The sequence below is a fragment of the Canis aureus genome, chromosome 24 (assembly GCF_053574225.1).
Source record: "Canis aureus isolate CA01 chromosome 24, VMU_Caureus_v.1.0, whole genome shotgun sequence".
NCBI classification, from domain to species: Eukaryota; Metazoa; Chordata; class Mammalia; order Carnivora; family Canidae; genus Canis; species Canis aureus.
Genome location: NC_135634.1, coordinates 14585111 through 14604210, shown reverse-complemented (window position 1 = coordinate 14604210; position 19100 = coordinate 14585111). Strand labels below are relative to the sequence as shown.

Sequence of the window (19100 nt, the reverse complement as noted above, 5' to 3'; positions counted from 1 at the left end):
AACAGACCAAATCAAAACACCTGGAAGAGGTTGTCTTGTCCTCAGACATGGCATTTGAAATTTTAACTATTGGATATTATCAATTTAAATCGTCTGACCTACCTGGTACATCCATATTTCCATAATGAATTATATGTTAATTACACACAGTTCTGTTGCATACAGGTGGTTTCATGGCCCTTGGAAAACTGGAGATGTTTGAATTTTTCACAGTCCAATGACTGTTGACTGTTGATGGTGGTTGTGAGGTTAAGTGTATTATGCTCTGATAATTAGTCACCTATGAAAGATAAATCTAACAACTCTATTAACCAGATCATTAATTAACCAGACTATCTCATTATTTATCACTTGAGCTAGAGAGGCTGAGACTGAAGACCGATATACTCATTTGAATTTTTTTAGTATTTTCTTTTCTTTTGTATTATCTTTATCCAGTGCTTGAGACTGAGCTATCAATAGTGACAAACTGGATCTTTGAAACCCCTATTGGATCTGGGGAGGAGTTTGACAGTCCCAGGTTCCAAACCATCTCAATTTACAAATGAAGCTATGCAGGCCCAAACACTGTAGGCCTACCCCAAAGACCCCTATTTTGGGGTCTGCCCATAGCCAGCACTGTCCTAAGAACCTGGGAAGTGGCTGCCCCAGGCTCTGTGCTTTGGAGGCCCCTGAGCTGGCCATCCTTGGCTGGGTATGTTTCTCTTCACAAGATGAGAAGCCCATGGTACAAAGAGCCAGAACCCTCCTTCTAGTCCCTTTGCTGGATTCTTAGGATCTTAAATTTCCTTCCCCAATAGCCACAAAAGCCCATTTCCCAGGCCTTCCTGGTCCTCTGCCCCAGATTCAGGCCTTTGTGAGCACCCTTGGCCCAAAGGGCAGCTAGTTGCAAGGACATGCATTGGGCCAATTGTATGTTTGTATCTATATACCCACCCCCATTTGCATGAGGACACTCATACTATGGAACAGAACCAAAAATAAGAAGAGAAGGTCTATGGGTCAGGGGCTTCCTCTGGTGTTGTTGCTCTAGAAATGCGTATTTTTGGGGGGATGGGCCTGTGCATGGCACATCTGGCTATCACCTTAGCCTCACTTACTCTGCAGAAATAAGCCCAAACTTCTGGGCCTTCCCAACTCTAAATATATGTGCAGCAGCTGTGTCATGTGAGACAATCCAGGGGTGGCACTTCTTGCCTTTTTCCCTTGGCAAATCAGTAGCTGACATAGCCCAGGGTGTCCTGGACCTCCTCAAGCATGGGTGCTGGGCAGGACAGACACACCCATGTCTGCAGAAGCAGACAGGTGTGTCCCCTGATGCATCTACAGTCTGGAAGGAATGAGGACAAACCCATAACACACTTTGCAGTTCCTTTCTAAACGCAGGTGATAGAGGAGATTACAGTGCACTGAATGAGTTGAGAAGATTGTGGAGCATTTAAAGAAATCAGTTCTATTTTAAAGCAATAGTGATTCCCATCAAAGTGGAGAGCCTGCCCTTGGAAGAGTGGCCCTCATCGTGTTGTCCATCAAAGAGGAATCGTCTCATTTCTGGGAGGGCTTGTCCCACTCTCCCGCTCCAAGGCCCAAGAGGTCCTACAGCAGGCTACCCAGTGCATCTCGGAAATGCTCGTGATTAAACATGGAGGGAGGGAGGTGAGCCAGTCTTGAAGGAAACAGCACCTCCTGCCTCCTTGCCTGGATGAGCCAGAGCCAGAGCTGCTCTTCTCCGAGGGCCCCGGGGCTTCCCAGCGAGCTACCGAGCTCACTTTGCCCGGAAAAGAAAAAAAAAATCCTACTGCAGTCAGTTTTTTACATGAGAGGAGAGTGACAGCCGGCAGAATGGAATCAGTCCCTGTGTGACTGGCCAACAGGACCCCTCCTGGGGCCCTCAATAGAGAGATGCTCTAGTGTGCACCCTCTGTGTGCATTTGCAGCAGCAGCAGCAGCTCTAATTCAATGGTGCGCGAGCGAGGCAGGTCTCTGACTCTCACTCCAAGTGAGAAGTCACTTGCCAAGTGCAGACAGGCCACATCTGCAAGGCAGACACTACTAAGGTGCCACATATTCACTATCCAGGTTGGATGCCGGTCCGTGGGGTGTTAGGGTTCAGCTTAATGGTGAAGTTTCTGTGGTTGGAGACTTTTTGAACACATTTAACAAGGTATTCCTACCATCCCATCCCAAAGCAAAGAAATGATAATATCAAGTCATATTTCACTTTGGTATAAAATTTTTTTATTTTTTACATATTCCCTGTCATTCTGACTTTTTTGTTTGGTTGGTTGGTTTGCACGAGGCAAATGGTGTTTTGAAATCGAAAATAGCTGACTGAGACTGAGGTTCTCATTAGACGTTGAATGAGATGATTAATATAGTTAATACTCCCAGGACTTCCAAGTGGGTATTCTGCTGTCTCCGTGTAAAGAGCTGTTTATTATCACTAGTCTTCCTCCAAAGGAGACCTCTTAGTGGGGACAGGATATCAGAAAACAATGTCAGAACCAACCGAACATTCTTTCACCCGGTGTCTGCGGCCCAGTGGTTCATTCATTCTTTAAACATTTTTGAAGAAGTCCTTACATGGAGAATGGCCAAAACTAGCCTGAGGTCTCCCAAAGACTTCCTTCTGCCTTAGGAGGAATTACAGGCTATTGTAAAGAAAGATGGGAGCTGGGCTCAGGTACAGGCAATAACAGGGCTTCTTGGGATACTGTTGAAAACCTGCCCAAGCCATGGTCATCCCTTTGGTTTAGGTTGGCATTATGAACTCAGTGTTTATGTCCTCACCTCAAATTCATGTGTTGAATCCCTAAGCCCCAGTGTGATGGTATTTGGAAGTAGGACCTTTGAGAAGTAATTAGGTCATCAAGAGGATTTGTGCCCTTATAAGAAGGGGCTAGAGAGCTGGCTCCCTCATTTTTTGCCATGTTGAAGATAACAATGAAAAGTTAGATGTCTGCACCTGAAAGAGGGTCCTTGCCATTACCAGACCATGGCAGCACCCTGATCTCAGATGCCCAGCCTCCAGAACCATGAGAAATGAATGTCCGTGACTGATAAGCCACCCAGTCTATGGCATTTTGCTACAGCAGCCCAAGCTGAGACAGTTGGTGAATGCTTAGGAGTGAGGGGTACTCTGGGAAAAGACTATTTTTCTTGTTGTTGTTGTTGTTATTGGATGTTTCCAGTGATTCATATAAATCATTTTTTGTAGTTCACAGAGCAGTAGGATGTTGGCAAATGAACACAGTCCTTAGGAGCTTTAGAATTAAACTAGTGTCTAATGGCAAACGGCATTTCTCACTTGGGAGCCCGAGACAGACTCCCCACACAAAACATTCTGTCTATTCATAACATCTTCAACTGTTAAAAAGATGCATTGTTTCTGCTAGGGTTTCTTAACGGATTTGGTTAAATATGTCTTTTTTTGTCTCATCCATTATATCTGGACTCTTTCTCAAGAAGGAGAAGGCAGGTTTTCCCTCCAGGGCACAGGAGGAGAAGGCTCTAGATGAGAGTGATTTTCCACTGTCAAAGAGTCTTTATCTTCCCTCCAACACCTCATGATATGATACACAAAACCCAACCAGACAGTGAGCCAAGATGTCCCAATGGAAGTTTCTGAAATCAAAGAAGTCTGTGTACTTCCTCTCCTGAAAGTATGCAACATTGGTGGGATTTTAAGGGACACCTGTTTTTTCATTTTTCTAGGTCCAAGCTAGATCTAAAGTGAATTAAAAACTCAAGTTGTGTCAATCCTGGTTAATGCCAAAGTCCCCTACCAGGGAAAATATGTGCTGATGTTTTTCCATAGGGGACCATATATTTTTCTTTCTCCCAATAGCATAACCATGGGTTACAAGGATCTCCATAATGGGTCCCCAGAGCCAATGCTTGAAGGTAGAAAATTAGAAACTTCATTTAGCTTAGAGTTGCCTGCTGAAGGAGAGCTTTCAATTAGAGAGATGAGGAAAACTATCTAAACCTAGATCAGGAAACATATTTATATTTTCTTCACATATTTCTCAAGGCTTTTTGACTTGAGTATCTGAAGGGATGCCATCTCATTTGAAGTCTGTGTAAAAGTCTAGAGACCTGACCCAACTAGCTTTGTAACCTTTGGTAAATTGCTTAACCTATGTTAATTTCCTTATCAGCAAAGTCAGGATAATATTACCCCCCCCCAATTATCTCAGAGGATGTGTTTCAGATATAATAAGAAAACCTGAGGGAAATAGAAAACACGCCTGATCTTTTTCATGGAGTAACCAATTATTTTTGAACTTTTACAAATAGAAATATTGTGACTTCAATTCCTAATTCTTTTGGCCAAGAATTTTAACATTGTATAGGTTCTAGATATGCTGTTTCTCAGTAAGGTCCAGTGACCTACCTGCATCTGAGTCATCTGGGTTGCTTGTTAGAAAACAACCTTCTCCCCACCCAGAGAATATATTCTTGCAATACACACACACACACACACACACACACACACACACACACACAGAACCACAGTCCCTGGGTACATAGCCCCAGCCTCTGAAAGTTTAATAAACCTCCAAGCTATTCCTCCCTTTAATGTTTGAGAACCACTGCTCCAAAACACCTAAAATATTACCCTATCGCAGTGTTTGAGTCATGCAGGGTGTTCTAGGAGAAGATGGTATATTGAAAATATTCACAGATGATTTATGTCCTCTGGGCAGTGGTTATGTAAGACATGGCAGGTATCTACACCAGTGACTGCTTGAAGGCACCTAGCTTTCTAAATAGAGAATTCTACTGAAAGACATTACATCGTTCACCATGGAAAAATATTCCTCATCAACTTTGGTGTTTTTCCTTTAACGTTCTTTTCATTGCTAGTAAAAAAGAGAGGAAAAAACTTTCACTTCAAAGCCTACAAACTGCTAACTCAGTCTGCAGTGCCAAGCTCTAGGCTCCAGCCAGTTTCTGGCATATGACAGGCTTTTTTTTTTTTTTTAATCCTAAAGACAGGAATGGGTTTACATTTGAATTTTATACTCACCCTTGTGTATACAGTACAAATCCCAATGGACTAAAAGTACACAGAGGAGTGGTTGCTGCTTGGCCATCGTTGGTCAAAAGGATCCACTACTTTTCTTCCCTAAGTGACTCCTTGCTCCTGGAATTTATAGCTTGGTAAGATCTCAGGCCCAGATATTTTCCACACCAAATGTAAAAAGAGCAGTTTTTGTTTCCAGGTGGCATATGCTCTGGGAGATGAGAGAGGAGAGTAATGGCCCCATGGATCACCATCTTTGCTCAGCGGGGGTTCCAGGACATCTCTGTAGGATTAAGTCTGACCAGGGTTAGGAGAGGACTTGTGCCCAGGTTAACCTTCCTGGTGTGAGATATGGTTGTTTCGCCCCCAACATCCATCCTCTACCACCCTTTCTGAAGGGGCCTAGGATGTAGTCAAATACCAGACCTTGTATAAGAGACCCAGCACCTTTGGGGAAGTCATTTTCATCTCTGACTCCAGGGGAGAGCTTGATCCCAGTGATTCTGTAGTAAGTGATTCAGAAACCTTTCAGGAGACACAGGAGACATTCACTGGCTTCTATGTCAGAAGTCCATTTGCTCCTGAAAGAAGTCCATCAAAGAGATGGGCTTCTCTTATGTGTAATGTAGTTGCTACTGTGCTGCCCAGAGCTGTTCAATTACATGGAGGGAAGCTACCTCCAGTGTCTTGCTGCTGCCATGAAAGATGTGATCTAAAAACAAAAAACAACCAAAGTCTCTTATGTGATTGTTGAACCACCAAAAGAAAATAGCCTCAAGTGCCCCCCGACCCCACACCCATGCTTCTTGCTGCCTGTCATCTGAGTAGCAAGTACATAGGAAAGATATGCCACCCACACATAGATGTTAAGATGTTTCTTTTATAGTCATCAGCATATAGTCAATCAAGGAAACAGGTGCTTTTAAAAAAAACAAGCTTAAGGGTTAACATTATATTATACTATAGTATTATATTATACTATATTCAAAGTTGGGAACTTACAGATTTATTTAAAGATATGGTTAAAAAAAAAAAGTTAGATACCCAGCAATAAACCTAACCAAAGAGGTAAAAGATCTCCAAAAACTTTAGAACACTTGTGAAAGAAATTAAAGAGGACACAAAGAAATGGAAAAACATTCCATGCTCATGGATTGGAAGGACGTATATCATTAAAATGTCTATACGACCCAAAGCAACCTACACATTTAATGCAGTCCCTATCAAAATACCACCAGCATTCTTAACAGAGCTAGAAAAAACAATCCTAAAATTTGTAGGGAACCACAAAAGACCCTGAGTAGCCAAAGCAATCCTGAAAAAGAAACAAAACTTGAGGCATCATGATTCCAGATTTCAAGCTATATTACAAAGCTGTAGTCATCAACAGTATGGTAATGCACAGAAAAAGACACATAGATCAGAACAGAAGAGATAATCCAGAATCAGACCCGCAACTCTATGGTCAACTAATCTTTGACAAGGTAGGAAAGAGTATTCAATGGGAAAAAGACAATCTCTTCAACAAATGGTGCTGGGAAAACTGGATTGCCACATGCAAAAGGATGAAACTGGACCACTTTCTTACACCATACACAAAAATAAATTCAAAATGGATGAAAGACATAAATTTGAGATAGGAAACCATCAAAATCCTAGAGGAGAACATAAGCAGAAACCTCCTTGACCTTGGCTGTAGCAACTTCTTACTAGATACATCATCCCAGGCAAGGGAAACAAAAGCAAAAATGAACTTTTGGGACTATATCAAAATAAAAACTCTACACAGTGAAGGAAATAATCAACAAAACTAAAAGGCAGCCTATGGAATGGGAGAAGATATTTGCAAATGACATATTAGATAAAGGGTTAGTATCCAAAATCTGTAAAGAACTTATCAAACCCAACACCCCCCCCCAAAAAAAAAAAAAACAAATAGCCCAGTTAAGAAATAGGCAGAAGTTATAAACAGACATTTTCCCAAAGAAGACATACAGATGGCTCACAGACATATGAGAAGATCTTCAGCATCACTCATCATCAGGGAAATGCAAATGAAAACCACAATGAGATACCACCTCACCTGTAAGAGTGGCTAAAATTAACCCAGGAAACAACATGCTGGTGAGGGTGCAGAAAAAGGGGAACCCTCACGCACTGCTGGTGGGAATGCAAACTGGTGCAGCCATTGTGGAAAACAGTGTGGAGGTTCCTCAAACAGTTAAAAATAGAACTACCCTGTGACCCAGCAATTGCACTACTATGTATTTAGACCCAAAGGATATAAAAATGCAGATTTGAAGGGATACACGCACCCTGGTGTTTATAGCATCATTATCAACAATAGCCAAACTTGGGAGAGAGCCCAAATGTCCACTGACTAATGAATGGATAGGAAGCTGTGGTTTATATATATATATATGCAATGGAATACTACTTGAGCATCAAAAAGAATGAAACCTTGCCATTTGCAATGGTGTGGATGGAGCTAGAGAGTATTATACCAAGTGTAATAAGATAGAGAAAGACAGTTATTCTATGATCTCACTCATATATAAGATTTAAGAAAGAAAACAGATGAACATAGGAGAAGGGAACCACTGGATTGCCACAGTGGTAGAGAGGGGTAGAGAGGGAAATAAACCATAAGACATTAACGATAAAGAACAAATTGAAGGCTGATGGGGGAAGGTAGATGGGGATTAAGGAGGGCACTTGCTGTGATGAGCACTGAGAGTTCTATGTAAGTGATGAATCACTGAATTCTACTACTGAAACCAATATTGCCCTGTATGTTAACTAAGTAAAATTTAAATTATAAATAAATAAATAAATATTTGGTAAAGAATTACTTTTAATGTCACAGTTACTAGTATTTTAGGTAATAACATCCCAGAAACATCTAACATGAATACCACAAGCTTGTAGGAATTGTCTTATTGGAATAACACAGCAACATTGAATAGAGCAGGTCCTGTTTTCCTCAAATAATGTACACAGGCCTATGGCCTAGCTTGTGTGAAAAGTGGTCAGCCTGATAAGGTAGAAAGTCCCATCAGTAGAGACTTGCCTCTTGGCTTGAAATAACTTTCTGGCATCTTCTTTGTGCAAGCTTTCTTGTTTATTGAATTTGGCCAAATTATTTGCTAAAGCCTGATTTTCATTCTGGCTTTTAAACTCATACATTTTGTGTAATGATAAGATTGACTTGCTGTGTTTCTGGATGCCGTTTTTATCTGAATAAATAACAAAATGAGCAAAATGAAAAACTCTGGTTTCTCCTGTTATCTGTTAACTCTTATCACCTGTGATGACCAGGGCCCCCCGCCCCTCCTCTCATGTTTGCCTTCCTTAAAGGCACCACACACTAATTCCTGTCAGAGACAATCTCTACACCGGGAAAAATTTGAAACTAAAACCAAAAATTCTTTATCGATAATGAAAAGAAAAACAAACCTTCCCTTGATCAGAGATATCAAGATGAGTTCTCCCAGGCCTATAAATATTTGGGCTCTAAAATCAGAAAATTCAGGCATCGAATAACAGTTCCATCCGAACATGGCCTTTGTATTTGTTTCATGTCATGCCAAGTTGTTTTTGTTTGCCTTTCCCTGATTTCTGAACAAGGGGGAAAGTATATTTTTAAAGATTCTTTCCACAGGCAGGAATGGGGCCAGCACCACTTTCTCCTGGTTACTTCTGTGCCAAGCCTGACGGGATCTGCAGAAGTAGTCTGAGTTTTGGGGTCACCAGAATCAAACCTCTCTCTTCAGTTCAAATCCTGACATTGAAAGTGGGATTTGAACCCTGTTAACCTAACGCCTAAGAATACATAAAGTTGAGTCCATTGTTTGTACTGTCTGCAACTGTGTTATTTTGAGCCTCCTTTTCATCAAGTATATGGAGTAGATAGTATCTACTTTGGAGTTAATAGGGAGATTGAAGGGCACCTGGATGGCTCAGCTGGTTAGGCATCTGCCTTAGGCTTGGATCATGATCCCAGAGTCCTGGGATGGAGCCCACATGGGGCTTCTTGCTCAGCGGGGAGCCTCCTCCCTCTCCTTCTCTGCCTGAAGCTGCTTGTGCTCTGTCAAATAAATAAAATCTTTTAAACAAATAGGGAGATTGAAGAAACCAAGGCAGGTGAATAATGGTCGGTGATGTTTACTGAGAACTATGTCTCAGACAGATGTACCTTCCTGTAAATACAGGAATAAATTGCTATACATTGGCAATTACACAGTGAATCAAGTGTTAGCTCATCGGATAACCTAGCAGCCCTAGGAGAGTACAGAGGCTTGGGAAGAAAGCAGCAGCACTTTGGTCAAGCTATGGAATGGAGTAGCTGAGTCTTGCCAAGTCTGCTAGACTCCGGGGTATAGATGCCCACACGTGGTCACCATAGAGAGCACCCAGGGTGATGCATGGTCCAAGCCAGGTGTCAGTTGAATCCCCTTAAAATTTTACTTTTATTCAGTTGCATCTGAAATCACTTGCCCTGCAGTGTAGTAGAATTTTTAAAACATGATCATAGAGTCAGAAGCATACACGTACACTGAGTTTGAGCTGCAATCTTCTGGCCTTGAACCCCAGGAAAGAAGGTTTCAGACAATGTCTTTTTTTTAAGTACTTCATGGAAAGCCTAATGTTTTAGCTCCTGCCTCCTTCCCCCCCCCCCCCCCCCCCACACACACACACATCCACCCACCACAACTGTTCTTTCTTTTGGCAGTTTATTTTATTTTGGCCTCTTGTTTCAAGGATGCTGTGTGCTAATTAGAGACCAGGCGGCTTTGATTGTGAGTTATTTTTCTCTTCAGTGAAAGGTTTTGTTGTGGTGTTAGCATTTGCCATTCATTCGGATGTTAATTTTTTTAAATATCTGTCAGCAAATTAAAGTACACATTACATGCTGATTTTGTTTGTTTGTAATATTTATACTCTGTGGTCACAGAGTACATTTGATGTGGTTTTGAACTTTTCCTTTCTCCAAACATGTGGAAATGTGTATGTGGGGCACTGGAGTTGAGAGATTCTATGCAGGGGTTGACTTACCCTGACATCTGCAGAGGAAAATAGCTTTGTCTGGGTGACCATCCTGGGGGTGCGTTGTCCTCCCGCCCAGAGACAACAGGGTTCTTTAGGTTTGTTCTATTTAGGAGGTGGAGAGCTGCCTGACATAATGGATTTGTGCAAGGAAAGATAACCTTGCAAGAAAGGTTAGACTCCATAGAATCACCACGCGCTATTAAGCGCAGGCCAGGACTTTCCTCTTTTGTATAAACAGTGATATAAAGCTGCTGTTGACAGAACCTAAGAAGATGAAAATAGTGAAAAGATTTAAAGTAGGCGAGATCTTCAGTTACGCTTGTGGCCACTGACATCACAAAATATCAGAATTCGGGGCACCTGGGTGGCTCAGTAGTTAAGCGTCTGCCTTCAGCTCAGGTTGCGATCCCGGGGTCCTGGGATGGAGTCCTACATCGAACTCCCTGCAGGGAGCCTGCTTCTCCCTCTGCCTATGTCTCTGCCTCTGTGTGTGTATCATGAATAAATGAATAAAATCTTTAAAAAAAATCAGAATCCATCAAGATTATATGCTTTTTGAACCAAGATTAACCAGCTATACTAAGTGCTAGGCATTCCTTTGGCTAAAGATGAGAAAAGAGAAACATAAGTTTCCTGTGTCTGTGCCTATAGTGCACATTCATTCATGAGTTTTGCTTTAGTTTTTTGATTACCACAACCTGATTGTAATATAGGATAGAAACTGAAAGAAGGACATGTTTAAATATGTAGACTTCTGAGCAAGTCCCACCCACTCGACTCAGCAGCAGCAAACATGCCTTTTGCATCCTAGGTGCCAGAGCATCTTGCCACCAATCCCCTGCCCTACATCCGCTTCCCATTTTTCTGGCCCCTAAATCCCTTCCCCCTTTTCCAGAATGTGTTGTTTAGACAGTGCTGGTTCTGCCTCTGCTCCACCTCGGGGTCTGAATCTGCCACCGAGGACGAGCCAACCAGGATATTCATATCATGGACCACGGTGACTGATCCAGGAATGGGCATGATGACCCACACTGGGGGTTTTATTCTACAGAAACTAGTAAGGGAAGAGGAAAGCACCCTTGCTGCTGGGTTTGTTATACAGGGATGATGTCAGGCTGGAACTGCCAGTGGCCACCACAGAAAGAAAGCCTGGCTGGGGATGAACAGGGCACAGAGGAAAGCTGAACTGAGAGAGCATGGCACTGAGTGCACTGCTGAATCTAGCTCTGCTTGAAGCTGTATAAATTGATATATTCCCATTTTTGCTCAAGATCATTGGAGTTTGATTTCTGGTACTTCTGAAAATGAAGAAATTGCTAAGTCACAGACACAAAAGGTAAAACTGACTGAGTCAAGTTAAGATGAAACTCTCATATCCTTCTGGAAAATCGGCAGTCATTCTGCATATGATGCAGAAAAGCAGCTGGTGAACTTTTCTACTTTGTCTCTACATTGAGCACCAAGGGATATTGCCTACGTGTAGCTTCCCTCACCTCCTTCCCCACCAAAAACAAGAAGACAGCCTTGGGTAGAACTAATTGTTTGAGACAGAGATGTTAAGAAATGGAAGTTTTTCTGAGAGAGGTCTTTTCCCCTTGACAGCCAATAATTCAAAATGTCAGAGTCGAATGGTCCTGAGCACTGCCATCCAATAGAAACATAATGGGAGACATATGTATAACATTCAGTTTTCTAGTGGCTCCATTAAAAAAGTAAAAAATCATAAGTTAAATTAGTTTTATTAATATACTTAGCCCAACATTGAAAGAAATTATTAATGAGATAATTTATGTTCTTTTTTTGTACTAAATCTTTGAAATCCCCTGTGTGTGTTAGACGACGTATGGTACATCTCAAGTCAGATCAGACCTGGAGCCACCTCTGGCCAGTGGCCACTGTACTGGACGGCACAGCTCTTGACCAACTAAGAATTGGAAATACAGCTTTATTTTCCAAAGTTCAATTTTAGTGCAAGTAAGATTAAGATGTAAGGAAACCCAGCCTCAGATAAGATTGGGACCTGGGAGAAGCTTGGTCCATCAAGTCCCTTCCCTACATGCAGGGTAGGGACTACCTAACTTTCATTGTAGCTGCTTGCTCTTAAAAGGGTCTTGGCTCTTACATAATGCTTTCCCTAAAAATTAAATCTCAGACAACCAAGCTCTTAATCTATGCTTATTAATTGCTTTAAGCAGGGTTTATAAACCATGATTTATAAAGTGTGGGTCTGATTTTAAGTAGTTTTTCCAAAGTGTTGGCCAGACATTTCCTCCTGAATGTGGGAGAGAAGGGGTCAGGATCCAGGACTCTGGTCACATTTATGTCACACTGCAACCAGCTGAGCAATAATAATCTATGGCACCAAAAATAAATTAGCTCTGTTACTAATAAATGGTTAATTTGTTCAATACGTGGCAATTTCTAAGTAGGATTAGTATGTCATTTCTTTTTTTTTTTTTTTAAGATTTTATTTATTTATTTGACAGAAAGAGCACACACAAGTACACAGAGTGGTGGCAGAGGGAGAAGCAGGACCCCACCAAGCAGAGGACCTGTTGTGGGGCTCTATCCGAAGACCCTGAGATCATGACTTGAGCCAGAGGCAGCCACTTTACTGACTGACCCACCCAGGCACCCCAGATTATTGTGTCATTTCTAAGATCATGTGAATCCTGTGTCCTTTTTTCCTTATAGAGTTCCAAGCCCCTTTTCTCCATCATGATACTTAATACAAGCCCTCTGTCATTTTAACCTCCTAAATATCTCTTACATATATCTTTCTCTCTCCATTTTTAGCCCATCCAGTTAGTTGGTGCTATAGCATTTTTTGCCTAGACTATTGCAGTAGCCTTCTGACTAGCTATCTAGCATCCAGTCTGTCTGGATCCATTGCTCTACTTATAGTCAAAACAGGCTTTCAGGACACAAATCTGATGTGGTTGTTCCTCTGCTTCTTGTTGCCTTCAGGATAAAGTTCTAGATTGTTTACCTGGTTCCCAAGGCCCTGTGAAGCCCTGACCCGCTCCTGTCCTACGGTTCCTCACTCCTCACTCCATCCCCGCCGGTCTCTCACTTCCTGGAGTGCTTTCACAGTGCTTTTGCACCTACTTCTCTCCTTCTGAATAGCCTGGTCTCTGCCTTCCACCTAGCTAATGTTTATATACTTTTCAGACCACATGAGTCATTACCTCATGAGGGTGCCCTTCCTTGCATTCCTGACCAGAATTAAATCCTCTTAGCACATGTGCCCTTAACATTACTTACCTCTCCTTTTGTTGCACTTAACCACAATGAAAAATTTACACGTGTACACAAAATAATACCTTATACCCATTAGGATGACCACTATTAAAAAAAATAATAAGTGTTATGAAATGTAGAAAAGTGAAATCCTTGTACACAGTTGGTAGGACTGTAAAATGGTGTATCACTGTACACCAGGTACAGTAGGTAGTATGGAAGTTCTTCAAAAAAATTAAACACAGAGAGGCACCTGGCAGCTTAGTAGGTAGAGCATGCAGTTCTTGATCTCAGGGTTGTGAGTTCAAGCCCCACATTGGGTGTAGAAATTGTTTAAATAAATAAACTTTAAAAAATTAAACACATAATTGCCATATGACCCAGCAATTCCACTTCTGGGTATATACCCAAAAGAATTGGAAGTAGGCTCTTGGAGAGATATTTGTACAACCTTGTTCATAGCAGTAGTATTCACAACAGCTAAGAAAGAGGAACAACCCAAATGTCTGCTGACAGGTGAATAGGTAACCAAAAGGCAATCTATGTATATAAAGGAATATTATGCAGCCTTCAAAAAGAAAGAGGTCCTGTCATGTGCTGTAATACATATGAGCCTTGACATTATGATGCTAAATGAAATAAGCCAGGCACAAAAGGGATAATCCATTATGATTCCACTCATATGAACTACCTAGAAAAGTCAAGTTTATAGAAATAGAAGGTAGAATGGCGGTTGCCAGGGGCTAGAAGGCCAGGGGAGAGATGAGGTAGTGTTTAATGGGTATAACAGAGTGTCAGTTTTGCAATATATTAAATATATCTGATATATTAAATATATCTGATATTTTAAATATCTGATATATATTAAATATATCAGTTTTGCAATATATTAAATATATCTCAATATATTTGAGATATATTGCCCAACAGTGTGAACACAGTTAATGCTGCTAAACTACATACTGAAAAAGGGTTAAGATGATAAATTTTGCTATGTGTTTTTTTGCCACAGTTTTTAAAAATATGTTTTAAATACATTGATGTGATTTCATAGTTTATATCAGTTTTTTCCCTCTAAACTGGAAGCTATAAGAGGAAAGTGAGTGCTCTTCAATATAGCCTTGAAACCTGTCTCCTGTCTTTCCTAGCATTCAGTAAATATTTAAATGAGTGAATTAACAAAATTAAATGAAACACCTCTCATATCGAATTGGGGAATGGATTTGGCTTTGTGCAATAGGTTCTTAATATCCATATGCTGAATTGATAATGAAAACAGATGCCACACATTCAAACATTTGGAAATAGCCTAGAAAGGATCTGTGCGTAATGAGTGATGGATAGTTTAATGAATTTAACATTTTTCCTTAAGTGTGCTAAAAAAGCAGTAGCTAAAAAAATGCATTTTTCCCACCCAAAGAATAATTTCCAGATTATTAGATTTTTAGAACAGGGTGCCCAGGTGACTCAGTCAGTTCAGTGTCTGCCTTTGACTCAGGTTGTGATCTTGGGGTCCTGGGATCAAGCCCCACGTCATCGGGCTCCCTGCTCAGCGGGGAGTCTGCTTCTCCCTCTCCCTCTGTCCCTCCCCACTGCTCATGCTTGCTCTCTCTCTCAAATAAATAAATAAAATCTTTTCAAAAAAAGATCTCTAGAACATCTCCATTTAAAATTGTAGCCAGGAATCCCTGGGTGGCTCAGCGGTTAAGCGCCTGCCTTCAGCCCAGGGCGTGATCCTGGAGACCCGGGATCAAATCCCACGTCGGGCTCCCTGCATGGAGCCTGCTTCTCCCTCTGCCTGTGTCTCTGCCTCTCTCTCTCTCTCTCTCTCTTTCTCTCTCTCTCTCTGTGACTATCATGAATAAATAAATAAAATCTTAAAAATAATAATAAATAAATAAATAAAATAAAATAAAATAATAAAATTGTAGCCAGGCTACTTTAGCTACATGGGTGATATCTGGGATATAGTATTTATTGATACTGGTATTTGTAAAGGATTGATAGTAAGGTTAAATTATTTCATGGCAAGTGTTTGTTTTGGAACTGCTAGTAAAGGAACAGCAAGAATGGATAAAGACGAATTCTTGAGTACACAAGTGGAGAAAGTGCTAAGCTAATCATTATCCAGTGGTCTCAATATGGGAGATAAAGCTGAAGATAGTGCATTTGGCAGAAATGTAAGTTCTCTAACCCACTGTATCAGTGGATGGCATTTTCCTTATTATATTGAAGGGACAAATATATATTTGGAGTAATAAATATAAGTTCATAGTTAGGTTTTGGTCAAAAAAAGGTCAAGGTTAGGGAGAATTTAGGTGACAGCTGGCCTCTGATAAATCTGGGATGATTTCATGGAAGAAATTAGACCTTCTCTGTGGGGACTGGACCTCAGCCAGATGGTGGAGCATTCCAGGCTCCTTTATTGCCTTAGAAAAGAGATTTAAAGCATGAGTAGATCTGGAACCAAGAGCCAAGTTGGGGCATAGAATTTTAGTGTCAAGTAAAGTGATATTACAAGAAAAGGAAAAGTTTATGATTTGAAACTTTTTGTCTCTAACAGAGCATCATAAGTAAAGGAAAGAAAAGCAGTAAGTAAAGTGATTCTATATCCAGTAAAACCAGAAGCAGAAGAAGAGAGGAAGAAAATGAGGGAGGGAAATGTGATTGATAACAGGGAGCACCAGAAGTCTTAATGTGACAGAGAAGGCCAGGTGGGACAAGGCAATCTGGAGAGGGAAGGTTTTCACATTTCACTGAAGGAAATTGCAGAGTTGTTGAGTTTCCCAGTTATGGCATCTAGAAAGAGAAAAATTGACCATGCATAAAAGTCCTATAAGACAGGAAGTCAGGATCTTCCCTTTTTATGATTAATGTGGGAAAATTAATTCTTAGAAACAAAAGAAAATAGAGGACATATAAGTTATTTTGTGTTAACTTACCTGACTACTAAATCATTTAAAGTGAAAAAAAAAAAAAAAAAAAAAAGCCCTTGCCTGGGTGGTAAAACACATACACACATGTACACATTAAATTCTTCCATCGTTCAAAGAGAATTGCATTAGGGCATTATGGTAGTTTTCTGTAATATAAACTTGTTGATTCTAAATGCGATTTTTTAAAATATGAGATGACCATGATTTTAGAAAGCAACTTATTATGTCAGAATAGTTTGTTTTGAACAGAAAATATAAAATCAAGAAGCAATTTTAGAAAACTAGCAAATTGTCTACTTGGGGATTTGTTCATTTTGTTAAAAGAAAAACTAATCCTTTTCTTCCCCAGTGTTTTTGGTGGTTCAAACATAGTGGAATAACCTAATGAAGGCAGTATTCTCATATACAGCATGAATGTGAATTCTGCTCAAGCTGAAGTCCTTCTAACATAGGTCTTAGTGATAGGCTGCCACCTACCAGATAGATGCCATTTTAGGGCTACTTTCTCCCCAAAACAACCTTTTTTTCTCTTAGAGAAATGGAATTACTCCTTTATTTCTCAATGTTGTTTATGTACCTGAAATACTGGGTGGTTGTTCTAGAAAGTTGCAGTTTGGGTTCGGGTGGTCTCCAGAGCCCACCTCTTCATTCTCTAAACTGGATGGGGTGAGATGAGCTTCCAAAACTCAAAGCTCTAAACATTGAACATCTAACTAATAATATGATGTGTTTGAAGATGTATTATTTCGGAATTTTCCATGCCATTTTGCTTTCAGTTTCATAGAAAGTTGCTTGTCTTCCTTAGTTTTATATGTATTTTGCCTTCTTTGAAGCTAGTTCTTGACTCTTTTTCCCTCTGATGTTCTCTGTTATTTCCACCCCCTGCTCTTCACTTTCTCTTAACTCAAGATCCCTTTCAGTAGTAGTTTCCTCCAGGATATCTTTTTTTTTTTTAAGATTTTATTTATTTATTCATGAGAGACACACACAGAGAGAGGCACAGACACAGGCAGAGGGAGAAGCAGGCTCCATGCGTGGAGCCGGACGTGGGACTCGATTCCGACTCTCCAGGATCACACCCTGGGCTGAAGGCGGCGCTAAACCGCTGAGCCACCCAGGCTGCCACCTCCAGGATATCTTCTCTCATGTTCTTTAGCACGAGGGTTTTTCTAAGCTTTTGTCCACCACTATAATGGCTTAAGTTTACATTGTAGTTTATTGATCACAGTTTTGCCGAGAAAGCCCTTCTCATACTGTTTACTACTAACATCACTATCTCCATGAATTCTCAAACAATTTTTACAAGCCCTTCAACCCTTCAGACATGGCTTGGAAAGTAGTTTTGTTCATTAAGAGCTCATGAGGACATTACTCATTGCGTGCAGTTGCTATCAAAGGGGAAAATGCTCCTTTTCTAATGGCTTCCTAACAGAGCCCATACTGTACGTGGAAAGACAGCCTTCAAAACCTGAAATACATGTCAATCTTAGAAGATTACATAAGAAAATAATTTGGTAAATAGATTATAAGCAAAAGGTTGATAGTTGAGCCACTCACATCCACTCAACATTGGAGAAAACGAGGTTTTCAGTTCTTCCCGTGGTTTGGAAAACTTTTGAGGAAAACACAGTCATTGGCATGTAGAAGACATTTCAGTAAGCGTTGAAAGAACCAATGACTGAGATGGGAGGAAAGGGCTAGAATATAAGCCAAATGATTATATTCATCCTCCCCAAATCATTGCCAATCAGGCAATCTCAGACATTTTGGGTTGTTATTTGTTGTACAATCGTATAAAAACCAACGAGTAATATTATAGGATGGTACCAACCATATGGTTAATCTAAATAATTTTGACCAGTTCTGTGTCAGCCACTTGCTTAGCCTCTGAAATCTTCATTGTCTTTCTCTGGCTCTCATGCCTTCCCTGGTTCCTCCTCTGCAGGGGTATCACCACCCTCCACAGTCACACAGGCTTCAACCTTGAAGCTACCTTCCCTTCACTCCCACTCATCACCAGAGTTCCACCCAACACATTCAGAGATGCACCTAGCATCATTAATTTTCACTTGTGCTGGTGGGCTTGCATTATAGCATTTATAGCATTGTCCCACCAGTCTCGTGACAGATATTTTATGTTATTTTCTCCAATAGGACACAAGTGGTCTGCACACATACTTGATCTATAGGCCATGTTGAAGTGGCAAAGGAGGAAAAGGTATTTGGCATTGAGGACAAGATTTTAAGTAAACTCAAAGAATCAGGACTCTAGATATTATCTTTTGTTGTGGCTTTATTTCCATGGGAAAAGAAATCTTAAAATTTAAATTTCTTATTCCTTGCTAGTGTCTCTTTCTTCAAAATTCTTTTCACTGAACACCCAGGAAAATATCTCCAGTAGCGGCACTGAATGAAGTCTTCTGAGGGAGAGCAGGCTATTCCATTGGCCAATAGACTTGACCTTGCCTATTTGGGGCTATAAACCAAACATGCTTCACTTTGTTGTTGTTGTTATTGTTGTTGTTGTTGTTAATTACACCAGTCAGGGTCCTTGGTTGCAGTGAACAAAGGAAAAGAAAACTGACTTTGACATGATAAACAGAAAAGGAATATGTGGAAGGAAGTGATGCAACCCACAGAATGTACGGAAAGGCTTAAGAACTAGGCTAAGAAGGCTGGTAGAACCTATGGAAGCCACCCTGGGACCATGTGGTCAGGACACCACCTGGCACCATGGCCATTAGCTATGTACCTCTTCTAGTGATGGGCTTGGGACTCAACTTCTCCAAACAATCCTTGAGATACCTGAAGTGCAGGCAGGAACATGTGATGGACCACCCCAGTCT

The 19100-nt window shown here is 40.8% G+C and overlaps 1 protein-coding gene across 15 annotated transcripts in view; it reads left to right on the top strand.

Annotated features, from left to right (window-relative positions):
- Positions 1–19100, top strand: part of LOC144295815 (phospholipid-transporting ATPase IB) — a 570630-nt gene that overhangs the window by 423043 nt on the left and 128487 nt on the right. The window contains exon 34 of one of the 15 annotated variants that reach the window (XM_077868364.1): positions 12565–12675. The exons of the other annotated variants lie outside the window; for them this stretch is intronic. Coding sequence (XP_077724490.1) covers positions 12565–12660 — 96 coding nt within the window. The 3' untranslated portion in view covers positions 12661–12675. Of the gene's footprint in view, positions 1–12564; positions 12676–19100 lie in introns of those variants that run through there. 15 annotated transcript variants of the gene reach the window in all.